A 21,584-nucleotide genomic window follows, 5' to 3' on the forward strand; every position below is an offset into this window, starting at 1 on the left:
TTATTGTGTACGCTCGTCCGGGCACAGTACCTAACTGAGGCTTGGAGGAGGGTCATAGTGGGAGGAGCCAGTGCACACCAGGTAGTCTAAGATCTTTCTAGAGTGCCCAGCCTCCTTCGTAGCCCGCTATTCCCCATGGTCCTTACAGAGTTCCCAGCATCCACTACGGACTACGAGAAATAGAATTACCGGTGAGTAAATTCTTATTTACTCTGAGTCCAATAAAATTGGGGTCCATTAAATATGTATATGGGTTACTCTGCAACTTTTTATTTTGATTCACACTGGTAAATAGGAATTATTCCTTATTGTTACTTGAGAGTATTATGCATGCGGATCATTTTTATAAAAAAATTGAGACCGCTATACAGTATCAACAGTATTAGACTTGCACTGTTGGCCAATAAAATTGGGAATTTTCCTTTAACAGACATAACAGTGATTAGGCGAACTCACTCTGGCACTATAGACAGGAGACAAACTATGGCAACTGAGGGTATGCATAACAACTGACGCATAAGAAATAAACCGTATTATAAACGGCCTGCTTTGGAATATAACTGGGGTTGCTACACCCCTAACATAAGCAGTATCTCCGAAATTTGTGCAACAGAGTTGGATATCACATAATTGAATAACATTACTGTATATGGCAGTTGATTTCGATGCAAGGAGGGATTGCTATACCCCTTAAAGCAACGTGTCCCCATGCATAAATAGATACTCTAATAATATTGATAGCCGGTGTGAGAGGCTCTTAATACATGGAGATTTAACTTCAGGGGGAATTAGACCTGGGAATGTATTTATAGATGACCCATAGTCACCCCAACTGTTAATTAAACAGAGTTACCTTTATATGAAAATTTCATATATTATATATGATCCCCAAGTCCCTGAACTCAAAGTAGTGGATACCGACACTATAGATACTGATAGTGGTCGACATTATATGTATGTATCGACACTATAGATCAGGCTTTTTCAACCAGTGTGCCGTGGCACACTAGTGTGCCGCGACCAGTTGCAAGGTGTGCCGCGGAGCCAGAGCAGCTTCCTGCACCTTCAGAGTGAATTGTTGGCCTGGGCTCTTCTTAGAGGATCAGTCATGCTCCGGCCGTGAAGTATGCCTTGAAGACGCGGCGGTGTGATATCATAGGTCACGGCCTTCGTCTCACCACCCAGCCAGCCCACCCGCCTGCACACACATCTTCCAGTTCCTGTCTGCATACACAGCTTTCCTTGCCCACCCTCATCCACACCTGCCCGACCGCCCACTGCTCAGTATTCGCAGCACTCCTCTATGAACAATCCCCGCCACTGAGAGACAGGGAGGAGGACAGCTGACCGGTAGGGGCTAATATTTGTTATTTTTTTCTCCTGTGTGGAACAATAGGATTTACAGTATGTGTGGAGAATAAGGATTTATGGGGGAAACAATATGAATAATTCATGTGGGGAGCAATAGGATTTATGTAGGGAGCAATATGATTTAAGTGGGGAGCAATGTGATTGTTTTTTCTGTCTAGGCCAATGTATGTGTGGATTTTTTTTTTACTGTGTGGGCCAATGTGTGTTTTTTGTTTTGTTTTTCTGTGGGGAACTGATGGTGTGCCTTGGCAATTTTAAAAAATTGTTCGGTGTGCCGCGAGTGAAAAAAGGTTGAAAATCACTGCTATAGATACTTATAGTGGTCGTATAATACTGGATGGATGTAGGAATGCTGATGGTATTTATACCAATATAGTAACCCCGATTATAAGGATACACTTATAAATACAAGTGGACACGCTTTTTAAAATCTTTATTCACAAATTTCCAATTCTTTGTTTAGATTCACTTACCTGTTTGTCTGTGATTTTAATTCTATGTTTCACTGTAGTTTGGGAAAATGATTCAATCATAATCATATCTTAATACATATCTAATAAAGGTTATATTTTAGAATTAGTTTCTTCCAGTGCGTCGACAATACAGAATTCCTTCTCTTTTTTCTTCAAACTCTCTAGTTCTGACATACTGTAGTTGACTGCACCCCCTCATTAAATCAACATGTGGTTAATACTAAATAGGGGTTTCTTATGAGTGAATGTATGGTGATGAATCACATACATTCACCCAGATTATTATAATATTGATTTCTGAGTGTGCAGATATCCAGCTTTTTGCCACAATCATACACTGAATGGTTTTAGTCACCCTAGGGTGCAATTTTACTTCGTCATAGTCGACACTGGAATCAGAATCCGTGTCGGTAGTAGTGTCTTGTGTTAAGGGACGCTTTTGAGACCCCGACGGGCCCTTTGAGTCGGTCCAATCCGAGGATTGACCCCCTGATGTCCCCCCTAATTCAGCCTTATCAAGCCTTTTATGTAAAGATGCCACACTTGCATTCAACATATACCACATGTCCATCCTTTCCGGAGTCGACACAACCGACGGGGACACACCACTCATTTGCTCCACCTCCTCCTTGGAGAAGCCTTCCGCTTCAGACATGTCGACACCACGTACCGACACCCCACACACACAGGGATTAACCTACAAGGGGACAAAACCCCAACCAGGCCCTTAGGAGAGACAGAGAGAGAGTATGCCCGCGCACACCCAGAGCTTAATAACACTGTGGAAAAATATGACCAGATAGCGCTTTTTTATATAATAATATTCCAATTCCCACTCACTGCGTCGCTAATGTGCCCCCCTCCTCTTTTTTTCCAGCCTGTGAAGTTCAGCAGGGGAGAGACCAGGGAGCCAGCGTTCATGCATGCAGCTTCTATGGAGAAAATGGCGCTGGTTAGTGCTGAGGATCAAGCCTCGCTCACCCGACGGCGGGCTTCGGTCACAGTGCTTTTTTTATTAAAATGGCGGGGGATTCTTGGATTTACTGCCTCCGCAGCCTAATCCATCTTAACATGCCCAGAAGTGAGGAATATTGCTGCCCAGGGTGCCCCCCCCAGCGCCCTGCACCCTTCAGCGCTGCTCTGTGTGTGTATAGTGGGAGCAATGGCGCGCAGCGTACCGCTGCGCGCCTTACCTCATGAAGATCTGATGTCTTCTGCCGCCTGATGTCTTCTGCCTTCTCATACTCACCCAGCTTCTATCTTCGGCATCTGTGAGGAGGACGGCGGCGCGGCTCCGGGACGAACCCCAGGTGAGACCTGTGTTCCGACACCCTCTGGAGCTAATGGTGTCCAGTAGCCTAGAAACAGAGCCCAACCGTAAAGCCAGCCCTGCTTCTCTCTCCTCATTCCCACGATGCAGGGAGCCTGTTGCCAACAGGACTCCCTGAAAATAAAAAACCTAACAAAATTCTTTTAAAACAGAAAACTCTGGAGAGCTCTCTGCAGTGTACCCTTTCTCCTCTGGGCACAGAATCTAACTGAGGTCTGGAGGAGGGGCATAGAGGGAGAAGCCATCCATAGTCCAAGTTCTTTTTAGGTGCCCTATCTCCTGCGGAGCCCGTCTATACCCCATGATCCTTACGGAGTCCCCAGCATCCTCTAGGACGTAAGAGAAAAGGAATTACCGGTAGGTATCAAATTCCTATTTCTCTTACGTCCCAGAGGATGCTGGGGACTCCGTAAGGACCATGGGGATAGACGGGCTCCGCAGGAGACATGGGCACTTTAAGAAAGACTTTAGATCTGGGTGTGCGCTGGCTCCTCCCTCTATGCCCCTCCTCCAGACCTCAGTTTGATACTGTGCCCAGAGGAGATGGGTGCACTACAGGGAGCTCTCCTGAGCTTCCTGTCAGAAAGTGTATTTGTTAGGTTTTTTATTTTCAGGGAGCCTGCTGGCAACAGACTCCCTGCATCGAGGGACTGAGGAGAGAGAAACAGACCTACTTCTGTGAATTTTAAGGCTCTGTTTCTTAGGCTACTGGACACCATTAGCTCCAGAGGGATTGGTACGCAGGTCTCACCCTCGCCGTCCGTCCCAGAGCCGCGCCGCCGTCCTCCTCGCAGAGCCAGAAGATAGAAGCCGGGTGAGTATGAGAAGAAAAGAAGACTTCAGAGGCGGCAGAAGACTTCATGATCTTCAATGAGGTAACGCACAGCAGTAAAGCTGTGCGCCATTGCTCCCATAAACCTCACACACTGCGGTCACTGTAAGGGTGTAGGGCGCAGGGGGGGGCGCCCTGGGCAGCAATAAAACCTCTCCATTGGCAAAATAAGTATATACATGTACAGATGGGCACTGTACATGTATATAACAGAGCCCCCGCCAGTTTTCAGGAATTTTGAGCGGGACAGAAGCCCGCCGCCGAGGGGGCGGGGCTTCACCCTCAGAACTCACCAGTGCCATTTTTCTCCACAGCACAGCGCTGAGAGGAAGCTCCCCGGACTCTCCCCTGCTAATACACGGTGATAGAGGGGTTTTAAGAGGGGGGCACAAATTTGGCGGATATAAAGTATAAACAGCACTACTGGGTAAACATTTAGTGTTTTTTTTCCAGGGTCATATAGCGCTGGGGTGTGTGCTGGCATACTCACTCTCTGTCTCTCCAAAGGGCCTGGTGGGGAAACTATCTTCAGATAAGAGGTTCCCTGTGTGTGTGGTGTGTCGGTACGCGTGTGTCGACATGTCTGAGGTAGAAGGCTCACCTAGGGAGGAGGGGGAGCGTATGAATGTGAGGTCTCCGTCGGTGGTGCCGACACCTGACTGGATGGATATGTGGAATGTTTTAAGTGCTAGTGTGAACTTATTGCACAAGAGATTAGACAAAGCTGAAGCTAAGGAACAGTCAGGGAGTCAACCCATGTCTGTCCCTATGTCGCCGGGACCTTCAGGGTCTCAGAAGCGCCCACTATCCCAAATAGGAGACACAGATACCGACACGGATTCGGACTCCAGTGTGGACTACGATGATGCAAAGTTACAGCCAAAAGTGGCTAAATGTATTCGATATATGATTATTGCAATAAAAGAGGTGTTGCATATCACAGAGGAACCCCCTGTCCCTGACACGAGGGTACACATGTATAAGGGAAAGAAGCCTGAGGTAACTTTTCCCTCCTCACATGAGTTGAACGAATTATGTGAAAAAGCGTGGGAATCTCCAGACAAAAAAACTGCAGATTCCCAGAAGGATTCTTATGGCGTACCCTTTCCCACCAGCGGACAGGATATGGTGGGAATCCTCCCCTAGGGTAGACAAAGCTTTGACACGCTTATCAAAAAAGATAGCGCTGCCATCCCAAGATACGGCTACCCTCAAGGATCCTGCTGACCGCAAGCAGGAGGTTACCTTGAAGTCCATCTACACACATTATGGTACTTTACTCAGACCAATTGCGTCGGCCTGGGTTTGTAGCGCTGTAGCAGCATGGACAGATTCCTTATCAGCGGAAATTGAGACCCTAGATAAGGATACCATTTTATTGACCCTAGGCCATATAAAGGATGCTGTCTTATATATGAGAGATGCTCAAAGAGACATTGGGGGTAATTCCAAGTTGATCGCAGCAGGAAATTTTTTAGCAGTTGGGCAAAACCATGTGCACTGCAGAGGAGGCAGCTATAACGTGCAGAGAGAGTTAGATTTGGGTGTGGTGTGTTCAATCTGCAATCTAAATTGCAGTGTAAAAATAAAGCAACCAGTATTTACCCTGCAGAGAAACAAAATAACCCACCCAAATCTAACTCTCTCTGCACATGTTATATCTGCCTCCCCTGCAGTGCACATGGTTTTGCCCAACTGCTAAAAAATTTGCTGCTGCGATCAACTTGGAATTACCCCCATTAGTTTACTGGGTTCCAGAATAAACGCTATGTAAATTTCTGCTAGACGAGTCCTATGGACCCGGCAGTGGACAGGTCATGCCGACTCAAAAAGACATATGGAGGTTTTACCTTACAAGGGTGAGGAATTGTTTGGGGAAGGTCTCTCGGACCTGGTCTCCACAGCTACGGCAGGTAAATCGAATTTTTTGCCTTATGTCCCCTCACAACCTAAGAAAGCGCCACATTATCAAATGCAGTCCTTTCGTTCCAATAAAAGCAAAAGAGTACGAGGATTGTCCTTTCTTGCCAGAGGTAAGGGCAGAGGGAAAAAGCTGCACAACACAGCTGGTTCCCAAGAGCAGAAGTCCTCCCCGGCCTCTACAAAATCCACCGCATGACGCTGGGGCTCCCCTGAGGGAGTCCGCCCCAGTGGGGGCACGTCTTCGTATTTTCAGCCACATCTGGGTTCACTCACAGGTGGATCCCTGGGCAATGCAAGTTGTTTCTTAGGGATACAAGCTGGAATTCGAAGAGATGCCTCCTCGCCGGTTTTTCAAATCTGCTCTACCAACTTCTTCCCCAGAAAGGGAGATAGTCTTAAATGCAATTCACAAGTTGTGCCTTCAACAGGTGGTGGTCAAGGTTCCCCTGCTTCAACGAGGGAAGGGATATAACTCAGCCCTGTTTGTGGTCCCGAAACCGGACGGTTCGGCCAGACCCATTTTAAATTTAAAATCCCTGAACCTATACTTAAAACGGTTCAAATTCAAGATGGAATCGCTGAGAGCGGTCATCGCCAGCCTGGAAGGGGGGGATTTTATGGTATCTCTGGACATAAAGGATGCATACCTTCATGTCCCCATTTATCCACCTCACCAGGCGTACCTGAGATTTGCGGTACAGGATTGTCATTACCAATTTCAGACGTTGCCGTTTGGGCTTTCCACGGTCCCGAGGATTTTCACTAAGGTAATGGCGGAGATGATGGTACTCCTGCGAAAGCAGGGTGTCACAATTATCCCGTACTTGGACGATCTCTCCATAAAAGCGAGATCGAGAGAGCAGTTGCTGAACAGCGTCTCACTTTCACTGAAGGTGTTACAGCAACACGGCTGGATTCTCAATATCCCGAAGTCACAGTTGACTCCTACGACTCGTCTGCCCTTCTTGGGCATGATTCTGGATACAGAGCAGAAAAGGGTTTTTCTTCCAATAGAAAAAGCTCAGGAACTCATGACTCTCGTCAATAACCTATTAAAGCCGAAACAAGTATCGGTGCATCACTGCACTCGAGTCCTGGGAAAGATGGTGGCATCATACGAAGCCATTCCCTTCGGTAGGTTCCATGCAAGAATTTTCCAATGGGACCTACTAGACAAGTGGTCCGGGTCACATCTACAAATTCATCAGTTAATCGCCCTGTCTCCCAGAGCCCGGGTATCACTCCTATGGTGGCTGCAGAGTGCTCACCTTCTAGAGGGCCGCAGGTTCGGTATTCAGGACTGGATCCTGGTAACCACGGACGCGAGCCTCCGAGGGTGGGGAGCAGTCACGCAGGGAAGACATTATCAAGGTCTGTGGTCAAGTCAAGAAACTTGTCTTCATATCAACATCCTGGAACTGAGGGCCATATACAACACCCTACGTCAAGCGGAGACCTTACTTCGCGTCCAACCGGTGCTGATCCAGTCAGACAACATCACAGCAGTGGCTCATATAAACCGCCAAGGCGGCACAAGGAGCAGAGGAACGATGGCGGAAGCCACCAGGATTCTTCGCTGGGCGGAAAATCATGTAAGCGCACTGTCAGCAGTGTTCATTCCGGGAGTAGACAACTGGGAAGCAGACTTCCTCAGCAGACACAACCTACATCCGGGAGAGTGGGGACTTCATCAGGAAGTCTTCGCACAAATTGCAAACTCGGTGGGGACTGCCCCAGATAGACATGATGGCGTCCCACCTCAACAAAAAGCTACAAAGGTATTGCGGCAGGTCAAAAGACGCTCAGGCGGTGGCGGTAGATGCCCTAGTGACACCGTGGGTGTTCCAGTCGGTCTATGTGTTTCCTCCTCTTCCTCTCATACCCAAGGTTTTGAGAATAATAATAAGAAGAGGAGTGAGAACAATTCTCATTGTTCCGGATTGGCCACGAAGGACCTGGTATCCGGACCTACTGGAATTGCTCACGGAAGATCCGTGGCCTCTTCCTCTCAGGGAAGACCTGTTGCTACAGGGGCCCTGTCTGTTCCAAGACTTACCGCGGCTGCGTTTGACGGCATGGCGGTTGAACGCAGAATCCTAGCGGAAAAGGGCATTCCAGATGATGTCATTCCTACGCTGATAAAGGCCAGGAAGGACGTAATGGCTAAACATTATCAACGGATATGGCGAAAATATGTTTCTTGGTGTGAGGCCAGAAATGCTCCTACGGAGGAATTCCATCTGGGCCGTCTCCTTCACTTCCTACAGACTGGGGTGAATTTGGGCCTAAAATTAGGCTCCATTAAGGTTCAGATTTCGGCCTTACCTATTTTCTTCCAAAAAGAACTAGCTTCTCTCCCAGAAGTACAGACGTTTGTGAAGGGAGTGTTACATATTCAGCCTCCCTTTATACCTCCGGTGGCGCATTGGGACCTTAATGTGGTGTTGAGGTTCCTTATGTCGCACTGGTTTGAACCACTTCAAACAGTAGAATTAAAATATCTCACTTGGAAAGTGGTCATGTTATTAGCCTTGGCTTCGGCTAGGCCAGTGTCGGAATTGGCGGCTTTGTCTCATAAAAGCCCCTATCTGGTTTTCCATATGGATAGAGCAGAATTGCGGACCCGTCCTCAGTTCTTGCCTAAGGTGGTGTCATCTTTTCATATGAACCAACCCATTGTGGTGCCTGTGGCTACGCGAGACTTGGAGGATTCCGAGTCCCTGGATGTAGTCAGGGCTTTGAAAATTTACGTGGCCAGGACGGCTCGAGTTAGGAAGAAAGAGGCTCTTTTTATCCTTTATGCTGCCAACAAGGTTGGTGCTCCTGCGTCTAAGCAGACTATTGCTCGCTGGATCTGTAACGCGATTCAGCAGGCTCATTCTACGGCTGGATTGCCGTTACCTAAATCTGTTAGGGCCCATTCCACCAGGAAGGTGGGCTCATTTTGGGCGGCTGCCCGAGGCGTCTCGGCACTACAACTATGCCGAGCTGCTACTTGGTCGGGTTCAAACACCTTTGCAAAGTTCTATAAGTTTGATACCCTGGCTGAGGAGGACCTGATGTTTGCTCATTCGGTGCTGCAGAGTCATCCGCACTCTCCCGCCCGTTTGGGAGCTTTGGTATAATCCCCATGGTCCATCCTCTAGGACGTAAGAGAAAATAAGATTTTAAACCTATCGGTAATTCTTTTTCTCGTAGTCCGTAGAGGATGCTGGGCGCCCGTCCCAAGTGCGGACAACATCCTGCAAGACTTGTATATAGTTTTGTTTACATAACGGTTATGTTAGAGTTTCATCAGTTTGGGACTGATGCTACGTTGTTTTTTCATACTGTTAACTGTTTAATAGATAAGCAAGTTATATGGTATGATCGGTGTGGCTGGTATGAATCTTGCCCTTGGATTAACAAAAATCCTTTCCTCGTACTGTCCATCTCCTCTGGGCACAGTTTCTCTAACTGAGGTCTGGAGGAGGGGCATAGAGGGAGGAGCCAGTGCACACCCAGATCTAAAGTCTTTCTTAAAGTGCCCATGTCTCCTGCGGAGCCCGTCTATCCCCATGGTCCTTACGGAGTCCCCAGCATCCTCTACGGACTACGAGAAAAAGATTTACCGGTAGGTTTAAAATCTTATTTTTTAGTAGATTAGGGTATACAGGCTAAGTAATTCCATAAAGAATCTTTGGTGCACATGATAACATACATGTGTTTAGTAGCATCTTACCAAATTTAACTTACAGTTTGTGACCAAAGCCACAGAAATATGCTAGTGTTATTACCATACTGTTGTACATATTAAATGTAGTGTACTGTCTATTAATTGATACACATTTTATATTTCACCTCAGGCCTCTGACCTTCAAATAGAATTAAACAAACTTCCAAAAGAGAAGCCGTCTGTGGAAAACTTAGTATTCGGGAAAACGTTCACAGACCACATGCTGACTATAGAATGGACCAATGAGAAAGGCTGGGGTAAGCCCCACATTAAGCCCTTCCAAAACCTTTCCCTTCACCCTGCCACCTCTGCCCTGCACTACTCAGTTGAGGTAAGTTGCTATACTAGTCTTCTCAAAGCGCTAATTTCTACACACTACGAACTAATACCTATCATTCCATGACTGAATTAATAGTTTATTAATATGTAATAATGTTTTTTTTCCTGCTGTAACATTGTGGTTATGGTTGGTGTATCATGATTAGCTTTACTGTGCAAGTTTGTGGTTTATAACTGTGAAATAAGGGTTTTCTCTGGTATAATAGGGGTTGTGCTACAAATGGAATAGGTCTGAACATGGCACCCCCCAAACTGCGGCCCATTATAACAGTTCGGATGGGGGGGAGGGATACTTGTTTTATTTAATACTGAACAGGATTGTACAGTGATATTGTGTTAACCAGCTCCTAGGCTGGTCCGCATATAGATTTCCATAATTGGAAACATACTTGGACATGATCAATATGATATCCAGCCTACCACAGACAAGCACACAGGTACTTCCCACCATCTCTGCTTTGATTACCTGCCATCTACACCCATTGGCTATGCTCCAGTGTCCCCTAGCGGAGGAAGGAGAAATTAAGATCCCAGAAGATTAATATGGACACTAGCAGTGGCAACCGTTGTCGTACCTAGATCTCATTACTACTGGATTACAGTAAAAAACACTTCTGTGAGCCGAAAATACGAGAAATATGAGCTATAAGCTTCATATCTGCACCCTTAATTTGTTTGGTCTTGTTCTTGTAGCTGTTTGAGGGTATGAAAGCCTTCAGAGGGGAAGATAATCAAATCCGTCTCTTTCGACCCACTTTGAACATGGAGAGAATGCATCGGACAGCACTGAGAGCTTGTCTACCTGTAAGTTTAAGCAATCTGTCTTATAAAATGTATAAGTCAGAGGTTCCCAAATTCGATCCTCAAGGCACCCTTACAGTCCTGGTTTTAAATATATCCATGTTTGGCCACAGGTGACTTAATTAATACCTCCGTCAGTTTGATTTAACCATCTGTGCTGAGCCATGTATATCATTAAAACCTGCACAGTAAGGTACCTTGAGGACCGAGTTTGGGAACCACTGGTATAAGCACATTTAATAAAGAATATTATGTTTCTCTTACGTCCTAGGAGATGCTGGGGTTCACATTAGTAACATGGGGGTATAGACGGGTCCACTAGGAGCCATGGGCACTTTAAGACTTTGATAGTATGGGCTGGCTCCTCCCTCTATGCTCCTCCTACCAGACTCAGTTTAGAAAATGTGCTCGTAGGAGCCGGTCACAGCTAGGGTAGCTCCTAGAGTTTCTTTAGTTTTATTATTTTATTAAGATGTTAGGCACAGGGAGGCTGCTGGCAACAGCCTCACTGATTCGTGGGACTTGGGGGGGAGTAGTGTCCAACCCTCTGAGGTTAATGGCCACTATCTCCGCTGACAGGACATTCAGCTCCTGAGGGTGATGATCGTTAGCCCCCGAGGCGACCGCTCACTCCCGCAGCATGCCGCCACCCCCTAACAGAGCCAGAAGATTGCGGTGGTGAGTGTGTCACCGGCGACCCGACAAGCGGGGAACCGGTGTAAATGGCGGCATCAGGGTGGGAGCGCAGTACCGACACTATGCTCCGGAAGGCTCAGCGGTACACACAGTGCGGCGCTGTGAGGGGTGCCCTGTGCCAGTGCAGGTACCCTTGAAAACTGGTCACAATTGCTATCAGGGATGTTAGTTCTGCTGTTAGACACTATACCTCAAGCCGGTATAATCCTACAAAGTGTGGGAAGACGCGTCATGTTTGGGGGTGGAGTTTCTCCTCAGAGCGGACCCAGCAGCTCACCAGCGTCATTTCCCTCCCTGCAGATAACCACTGGGAGACGCTGACAGAAAATGCTGACCCTCCACACGACTCCAAATATCCTGTGCGGTACCAGGGGGTTGTAGAAGGAAGGGGGGGGGGGGGGGGGGTGTTTAGTCACAGCTGTGTAATCTATTAAGGTTACACAGGCAGCGCCAGGCACATATTCTGTATCTGCCTTCTGGGGCGCTGTGTGGGTGCTGGCTCCATTACTCTGTGTCTTTCTGAAGGTACTTGGGGGAAACTGTGTCTGACATTTTTTCTGTGTGTGTGTGTGTGTGTGTGTGTGTGTGTGTGTGTGTGTAAATTCTCACATTACCATGTCCAGGGACTCTGTGTCTTGTGCGGCAGAATATGTATCTTCCCCAGAGGAATCCATTCCATGTACACAGGAATGTAATATTTTGTCTCAGCCTTTCGAATCCGAGCCCCAGTGGGTAGCTTCTATTAAGGGAATGATATCCCAGATTTCTATTATGAGACTGAATCACAGATTTTAAAACAATCTGTGGAGGTTTTTTCTGGTTCTGTTCCCCCTACCTCAAAATCCCCTTGTATATACCCAAAGAAATGTGCGCTTGCTCAAATTATGCAAGTCAACACGGACACCGACTCTGACACGGCAGACAGTGATGCGGATATGTGGGGGGTGAGGCTTCCCTGGCAAGAGTGGTGCAACTCATGATTGAGGCTATTAGGGATGTGTTACACATTACTGACAAACCACCTGAGCAGGAAGAGGAGGCTTACTTTACAGACAATAAGAAAACCACCCTAACCTTCCCTGCCTCTAAGGAATTAAACGCATTATTTGAAAAATCCTGGGAAAATCCAGAGAAAAAATTCCAGATCCCAAAGAGGGTACTTGTGGCTTTTCCTTTCCCTGAGGATGGTAGGAAAAAGTGGGAAAACCCACCTATAGTAGACGCTTCTGTATCTAGACTATCTAAAAAGGTGGTTTTACCTGTTCCTGGGTCTACCGCTTTGAAAGAACCGGCAGACCGCAAGATTGAAACTACGCTAAAATCCATATACACTGCTTCAGGAGTGGCGTTAAGGCCCACTATTGCCTGTGCATGGATTTCTAAAGCCATAGTAAAGTGGTCAGGCACATTACTAGAGGGCTTAGATTCTATGGATAGAAGTGACATTGAATTGTTTTTACGTAACATACAGGATTCTGCGGGTTTCATGGTTGAGGCCATGAAGGACCTGGGTCATCTGAATGCAAGGACGTCTTCCATGGCTGTCTCAGCACGCAGGGGACTCTGGCGGCGCCAGTGGTCGGCAGACGCGGAATCCAGGAGAAGTGTGGAGAACCTACCCTTCACAGGTCAGGCTCTCTTTGGGGAAGCATTGGATGCGTGGATCTCCACGGCAACCGCTGGTAAGTCAACCTTTCTTCCCTCAGCCATTCAGATGCCGAAGAAACCCTTTTCTATGTCCTCAATACAGTCCTTTCGGGCCGCAAAAGCTAAAAAGGCCAATCCGCCTACCACTTTCTTCACAGGTGGTCGGGCAAAATCCCAAAAACCTGCATACACAGGTGGGAGCGAGACTCAGACGTTTCAGTCACGTCTGGGTGTCATCCGGACTGGATCCCTGGGTACAGCATATTGTGCCCCAGGGGTACAGACTGGAGTTTCAAGAGCTCCCCCCTCACAGATTCTTCAAATCAGGCTTGCCGGCTTTGCTGACGGTAAGGGCTATCCTACAGGAAGCCATTCAAAAATTGGAAAGCTCAGATGTCATTGTTCCAGTTCCACCTCATCTGAAAAACAAGGGTTACTATTCAAACCTATTTGTGGTACCGAAACCGGATGGTTCGGTCAGACCAGTTTTGAACCTGAAATCGTTAAACCCTTATCTGAAGGAATTCAAGTTCAAAATGGAATTTCTGAGAGCGGTGATCTCAGGTCTGGAGGAGGGAGAGTTTTTGGTATCCCTGGATATCAAGGATGCATACCTCCACATTCCGATTTGGCTGTCCCATTAGGCTTATCTCAGATTTGCGCTGTTGGACTGTCACTATCAGTTCCAGGGTCTGCCATTTGGCCTCTCCACGGCACCGAGGGTGTTTACCAAGGTTATGGCAGAGATGATAGTTCTACTCCGCAGGCAGGGAGTGAATATAATTCCATACCTGGACGATCTGCTGATAAAAGCGTCCTCCAGGGAGAAGTTGTTGCAGAGCATTGCTCTCATGACTCGACTGCTCAGGGATCACGGATGGATCCTGAATCTTCCAAAGTCACATTTGGAGCCGACAAGGAGATTGTCTTTCCTAGGGATGATCCTCGACACGCAGGTGCAGAGGGTATTTCTACCAGTGGAGAAAGCGTTGGTGATACAATCAATGGTCCGGGATGTCTTGAAGCCTGTCCGGGTATCAGTCCATCAGTGAATTCGCCTTCTGGTGAAGATGGTTGCCTCCTACGAGGCGCTACAGTACGGAAGATTTCATGCACGGTCCTTCCAAATGGTCCTCCTAGACAAATGGTCGGGTTCTCACCTACACATGCACCAGAGGATACGTCTTTCGCCAAAAGCCAGGATCTCACTACTATGGTGGCTACAACTGCCTCGCCTTCTAGAGGGCTGCAGGTTCGGGGGTTCAGAACTGGATCCTTCTAACCACGGATGCAAGTCTCAGAGGTTGGGGCGCGGTCACCCAAGGGAAACCTTCCAAGGAAGATGGTCAAGTCTGGAATCCATTCTTCCAATAAACATCCTGGAACTAAGCCGTGTACAACGGTCTTCTACAGGCGGCACACCTTCTGCAAGATCAGGCCATTCAGGTGCAGTCGGACAATGTAACAACGGTGGCCTACATACACCGACAGGGCGGAACAAAGGGCAGAGCTGTGATGTCAGAGGTGTCAAGAATCCTCCTCTGGGCAGAAAACCACGCTGTGGCGCTGTCAGCAATCTTCATTCCGGGAGTGGAAACTGGGAAGCGGACTTCCTCAGCAGGCACGATCTCCATCCAGGAGAGTGGGGCCTCCATCCAGAGGTGTTCACGGAGGTGACAAGTCTTTGAGGTGTACCTCAAATAGACATGATGGACTCTCGTCTCAACAAGAAGCTTCAGAGGTAGTGTTCCAGGTCACAAAACCCACAAGCAGCGGCGGTGGACACCCTAGTGACTCCGTGGGTGTTCCAGTCGGTGTACATGTTTCCTCCACTTCCACTTATTCCAAGAGTTCTAAAACTCATAAGGAGAACAAAAGTTCAGGCAATCCTCATTGCTCCGGACTGGCCAAGAAGGGCTTGGTACGCGGATCTTCTGGATCTACTGCTAGAAGAGCCGAGGCCTATCCCTCTTTGGGAGGACCTACTGCAGCAGGGGCTGTTCGCTTATCAAGACTCACCGCAGCTACATTTGACGGCATGGAGATTGAACGCCAGATCTTAGCTCGGAAGGACATTCCGAACAAGGTTATTCCTATCCTGATACAGGCTAGGAAAGGAGTAACGTCTAAACATTACCATCGCATTTGGAAAAAGTATATGTCTTGGTGTGAATCCAAGAAGTTTCCTACGGTGGAGTTTCAACTTGGACGGTTTCTCCTCTTCCTGCAAGCAGGTGTGGATATGGGCCTGCGTTTGGGATTCGTAAAGGTCCAGATTTCGGCCCTATCCATTTTCTTCCAGAAACAACTGGCTTCCCTCCCTGAGGTTCAGACTTTCTTGAAAGGGGTTTTGCACATACAACCTCCCTTTGTGCCGCCTACAGCACCCTGGGATCTTAACGTGGTATTGCAGTTCCTGCATGCGGATTGGTTCGAGCATCTACAGGAGGCTGAGGTCAAGTTTCTCATGTGGAAAACTGTCACGTTGTTGTCCTTGGCTTCTGCTAGACTTGTGTCGGAATTGGGGGCTTTGTCTTGTAAAAGCCTCTACTTAATCTTCCATGCGGATAGAGCGGAACTCAGGACGCGCCAGCAGTTCCTTCCGAAGGTAGTGTCGGCTTTTCATATCAACTAACCTTTTGTGGTGTCAGTGGCTACTGACTCCTCAATTTCATCAAAGTCCTTGGATGTTGTGAGGGCTTTGAAGATTTATGTGAAGAGAACTTCTCGTCACAGAAAGTCGGACTCTCGGTTTGTCCCTTATGACCCCAACAAGATTGGGTGTCCTGCTTCCAAGCAGACGATGTTTCGCTGAAGCATGATTATTCTACAGCAGGCTTGCCGTGTCCGAAATCTGTTAATGCTCATTCTACTCGTAAGGTGGGTTCTTCCTGGGTGGCTGCCCGGGGTGTCTCGGCTTTACAACTTTGCAGAGCAGCAACTTGGTCAGGGTCGACCTGGTTTGCGTGTTTGCACGCTCTCCCTCCCGTTCTGGGAGCTTTGGTACAACCCCATGGTACTAATCTGCACCCCAGCATCCTCTAAGACGTAAGAGAAAATAGGATTTTAATTACCTACCGGTAAATCCTTTTCTCGTAGTCCGTAGGGGATGCAGAGCGCTCGCCCAGCGCTTCGTTATCCTGCTATGGTTCATTCAATATTGCTTTGTTCTTAGTTTAGTACTGTTGTTACTTGGTTAAGTAATGTTGTTCAGCCGTTGCGGAGTTTGCAAGCTGGTTAGCTTGGTTTGCCTTGTATGTGTGAGCTGGTGTGAATCTCACCACAATCTGTGTAAATTCCTTCTCTCAAAGGTGTCCGTCTCCTCGGGCAAGGTTTCTAGACTGAGTCTGGTAGGAGGGGCATAGAGGGTGGGGCCAGCCCACACTATCAAAGTCTTAAAGTGCCCATGGCTCCTAGTGGACCCGTCTATACCCCCATGGTACGTACTAATGTGGACCCCAGCATCGTCTATGGACAACGAGAAAAGGATTTACCAGTAGGTAATTAAAATCCTGTTTTTACCTGTCCAGTTGTATTGCAGATATCCAAAGTTGTGCAGGTTCATATACTTGAAGTAAAGCTAAGTACACACTGTCAGATTATTTTTGGTCAGCCAGAAAATTGGTTGATTATTTTTTTTTAGGAAATTTTAGGCACCAAGATCTGAGCTACACACTAAAAGATTTTACTTTTTTTTTTTTTTTTTTTTACGTTACCAATTTTCTGCCAAATCACACTGCGTTTGCATATGTCTGCCCACAAGGAGGATGATGTAGTGACAGAGAAAAATAGGAAATATAGGCAGAATATTGAGGATGATTATTATCTCTCAATGATATATTATCTCTCAATATTGGGAGATTGTGGTCGATCTACTCATTATTGGTATTTTGCTTTTGAGGAAGGGCCTGAATTCACCATAACTTGTACATGTATACATTGTCATTATATGGGGCCAATTTATCAAAGTGTGATAATACTCGTTGTTGGTGCTTAAAGCAGTCCTAGAGAGGAGGTGGAACTCACCCCCGCCTGGTGCCGATTAAATAAAGGGACGGCATGCGCCACAAAAAGGGGATGTGGTCTTTAAAAGGGGTGTGGTCTCAAATAGAAAGGGGATGTGGTCACGTGATAGTATCCCTAATTCAAAGTACACCCTACAGTAGCACAATCTTATCCACATTATACCACATAATAGTGCCCCTTATTCATGTTATGACACACAGTAGTTTTACACAATGCCCATATTAGTGCCCCTTATACATAATGCCGACAGTAGTAGCACCACTAATGCACATAATGCCCACAGCAGTAGTGCCCCTTATGCAATGTCCACTGTAGTGGTAGTGCCCCTTATGCAATGCCACAGTTGTAGTGCCCCTTATGCAGAACCCCCAAGTAATGCCCCTTATGCATTGTTCTCTATGCAGTGCTCCCATTAGTAATGACCCCAGTGGTAGTGTCCCTGTGGTATTGCCCCCAGTAGTAGTGCCCCCTGTGGTATTGCCCCCTGTAGTAGTGCCCCTTACACACACACAAAAAAAAACACAAAAAAAATACTTACTTGAAGCCTCGCTCCTTCATCCGATCGCTGCCGCCCATCTGTGACAATCCTGGGTTAGGTGGACCGTAGGAGGCAGAACTGGTTCCGTCTCTAAATGGAACTGATAGAACGTCTCACTTTAAAACCCTGCTCGTTGTGAACGATAAAACTTGTTGCATATGATAAATGGTCATCCAGCCAATCGGCTTTCAATTATCATTTTCAAAAACACGTGACAGGAGCTGAACACATGACAGTTAGGTGCTGGAACACCATTTATTATACTCAACAAGGGCCTAATTCAGACCTGATTGCAGCAGCAAATTTGTTAGCTAATGGGCAAAACCATGCTGCACTGCAGGGTGGGGGGGGGGGGCAGATATAACATGTGCAGAGAGAATTAGATTTGGGTGGGTTATTTTGTTTCTGTGCAGGGTAAATACTGGCTGCTTTATTTTTACACTGCAATTTAGATTTCAGTTTGAACACACCCCACCCAAATCTAAAGGCGGGTACACACGGAGAGATCCGTGCTTAAAATCTAAGCAATCTGACTAGATCACTTAGATTTTAAGCACGGATCCATCATGTGTATACCCCACAGCGACAGCGATGCGTTGCTCAATCTAGCGGGTCGCTCACTTCAGCGATGTGTGAAGTGAGCGGCCCCCCGTCATCCCCCCACCTTGCTCGGCACATCGCGCTGTGCTGAGCGGGGGGACAGATGTGTGAGCTTAGCACACATCTCTCCCGTCAGTACTGGCCTTAACTCTCTCTGCACATGTTATATCTGCCCCCCCTGCAGTGCACATGGTTTTGCCCATTAGCTAACAGATTTGCTGCTGCGATCAGTTCTGAATTAGGCCCCAAGTTTTATCATTCATAGTGAGTTTTATCACTCATTGATAAACGAGCCACCTAATATTGGCCCTCATTCTGAGTTGTTCGCTCGCTAGCTGCTTTAAGCAGCATTGCACACGCTAAGCCGCCGCCCTCTGGGAGTGTATCTTAGCTTAGCAGAATTGCGAATAGAAATTTCTTAGCAGTTTCTGAGTAGCTCCAGACTTACTCCGCCATTGCGATCAGTTCAGTCAGTTTCGTTCCTGGTTTGACGTCACAAACACAACCAGCGTTCGCCCAGACACTCCCGCGTTTCTTCAGACACTCCCGCGTTTTTCCCAGAAACGCCAGCGTTTTTCCGCACACGCCCAGAAAACTGCAAGTTTCCGCCCAGAAACACCCACTTCCTGTCAATCACACTCCGATCACCAAAACGATGAAAAATCCTCGTTATGCCGTGAGTAAAATACCTAACTTTTGTGTAAAAGAACTAAGCGCATGCTCTCTGCGAACCTTGCGCATGCGCAGTAAGCGACTAATCGCAATATAGCGAAAATCGTCAACGAGCGAATAACTCGGAATGACCCCCATTGTACGTTGCTGTAACCTGCTTTTCTGTTATTTCATCTGATCTGTACTTGTGAACATCTAGACTAAAGGGAAAGTAAAAAGTCTCAAATCCCTACACTATTTATATGTTGGCTGTAGCTGGGATGTTAGTCCCACTAATATCCCTTTAAATACTAAAATTGTTTCTCAATTACATAGGATAATTGTATGTATAATATGATAATTTGTTCCTTCTTTTGAAGGGCTACTGTAATTGGTACTGTAACAGCTCAGCTTTTCAGCCATTTCTCATATGTTTTAATTATTTTCAGTCCTTTGACAAGGCCGAGCTTCTAGAGTGCCTGCGGAGACTAGTTGACACTGACCGAGATTGGGTTCCACAATCTACTTCTGCCAGTCTGTATATTCGACCTACCTTTATTGGCACAGAGGTAAGTTTAGGATATATATGTGTTTATGTGTGTGTGTGTGTGTGTGTGTGTGTATGTATGTATGTGTGTATGTATGTGTGTGTGTGTGTGTATATATATATATATATATATATATATATATATATAAAATATACAGGTAGATCGCGCAACAGTCCCAAATTTTCCTCAAAGTCAATTTATAGTCCAATTTCACTCAGTGTAGATGACCCGTGCCGCCTCCTCTGATTAGACTGTACCACAGGCTTCACAGTGTGCATGTAAAAAACAGAAGTGAGGGGCGCACAGTGTGAGTAAATTAAAAAAGTAAAATCTCACATACATCTCAAAAAGTGGCGTGGCCTGTGGACGAGAGAGGCATTGACGTCACAAGCTTTGTCCTCTGTTGTGCTGGAGATCCTAATACTGGAACCACGAGTACCAGCGTTAGACGTTTATGGATTGGTGGCTTTCCGGAGGCTATACAGGGATAGCGTGACGCTGAACTTTACTTTTTGAGGTGTATTTGAGCTTTCATTTCTCTGACGTCCTAGTGGATGCTGGGGACTCCGAAAGGACCATGGGGAATAGCGGCTCCGCAGGAGACTGGGCACAAAAGTAAAAGCTTTAGGACTACCTGGTGTGCACTGGCTCCTCCCCCTATGACCCTCCTCCAAGCCTCAGTTAGATTTTTGTGCCCGAACGAGAAGGGTGCACACTAGGGGCTCTCCTGAGCTACTTAGTGAAAAGTTTAGTTTTAGGTTTTTTATTTTCAGTGAGACCAGCTGGCAACAGGCTCACTGCATCGAGGGACTAAGGGGAGAGAAGCGAACTCACCTGCGTGCAGAGTGGATTGGGCTTCTTAGGCTACTGGACATTAGCTCCAGAGGGACGATCACAGGCCCAGCCATGGATGGGTCCCAGAGCCGCGCCGCCGGCCCCCTTACAGAGCCAGAAGACTGAAGAGGTCCGGGAAATCGGCGGCAGAAGACGTCCTGTCTTCAATAAGGTAGCGCACAGCACCGCAGCTGTGCGCCATTGCTCTCAGCACACTTCACACTCCGGTCACTGAGGGTGCAGGGCGCTGGGGGGGGGCGCCCTGAGACGCAATAAAAACACCTTAGATGGCAAAAAATACATCACATATAGCTCCTGGGCTATATGGATGCATTTAACCCCTGCCAGTTTTTCCTTAAAAAAGCGGGAGAAAGGCCGCCGAGAAGGGGGCGGAGCCTATCTCCTCAGCACACAAGCGCCATTTTTCCTCACAGCTCCGTTGGAGGGAAGGCTCCCTGACTCTCCCCTGCAGTCCTGCACTACAGAAACAGGGTAAAACAAGAGAGGGGGGGCACTAATTTGGCAGATTAATCAATACAGCAGCTATATAAGGGAAAAACACTTATATAAGGTTATCCCTGTATATATATAGCGCTCTGGTGTGTGCTGGCAAACTCTCCCTCTGTCTCCCCAAAGGGCTAGTGGGGTCCTGTCCTCTATCAGAGCATTCCCTGTGTGTGTGCTGTGTGTCGGTACGTTGTGTCGACATGTATGAGGAGGAAAATGGTATGGAGGCGGAGCAATTGCCTGTAATAGTGATGTCACCCCCTAGGGAGTCGACACCTGACTGGATGGTCGTATGGAAGGAATTACGTGATAGCGTCAGCACTTTACAAAAGACTGTTGACGACATGAGACAGCCAGAAAATCAGTTATTACCTGTACAGGCGTCTCAAACACCGTCAGGGGCTCTAAAGCGCCCGTTACCTCAGATGGTCGACACAGACCCAGACACGGACACTGACTCCAGTGTCGACGGTGAGGAAACAAACGTATTTTCCAGAAGGGCCACACGTTACATGATCACGGCAATGAAGGAGGTTTTGAACATTTCTGATACTACAAGTACCACAAAAAAGGGTATTATGTGGGGTGTGAAAAAACTACCCGTAGTTTTTCCTGAATCAGATGAATTAAATGAGGTGTGTGATGAAGCGTGGGTTTCCCCCGATAAAAAACTGCTAATTTCTAAAAAATTATTGGCATTATACCCTTTCCCGCCAGAGGTTAGGGCGCGTTGGGAAACACCCCCTAGGGTAG

General features: G+C 47.2%; 1 protein-coding gene across 2 annotated transcripts in view; it reads left to right on the forward strand.

Moving 5' to 3' along the window:
• The window catches only part of LOC134966230 (branched-chain-amino-acid aminotransferase, cytosolic-like), a 194,976-nt gene that overhangs the window by 112,823 nt on the left and 60,569 nt on the right, over positions 1–21,584 (forward strand). For both annotated transcript variants that reach the window (XM_063942800.1, XM_063942801.1), the window contains 3 exons: positions 9,775–9,975; positions 10,677–10,787; positions 19,392–19,511. In XM_063942800.1, the coding sequence (XP_063798870.1) occupies positions 9,775–9,975; positions 10,677–10,787; positions 19,392–19,511 (432 nt within the window). The remainder of the gene's footprint in view (positions 1–9,774; positions 9,976–10,676; positions 10,788–19,391; positions 19,512–21,584) is intronic.

This window comes from Pseudophryne corroboree, chromosome 10 (genome assembly GCF_028390025.1).
Source record: "Pseudophryne corroboree isolate aPseCor3 chromosome 10, aPseCor3.hap2, whole genome shotgun sequence".
Taxonomy (NCBI): Eukaryota; Metazoa; Chordata; class Amphibia; order Anura; family Myobatrachidae; genus Pseudophryne; species Pseudophryne corroboree.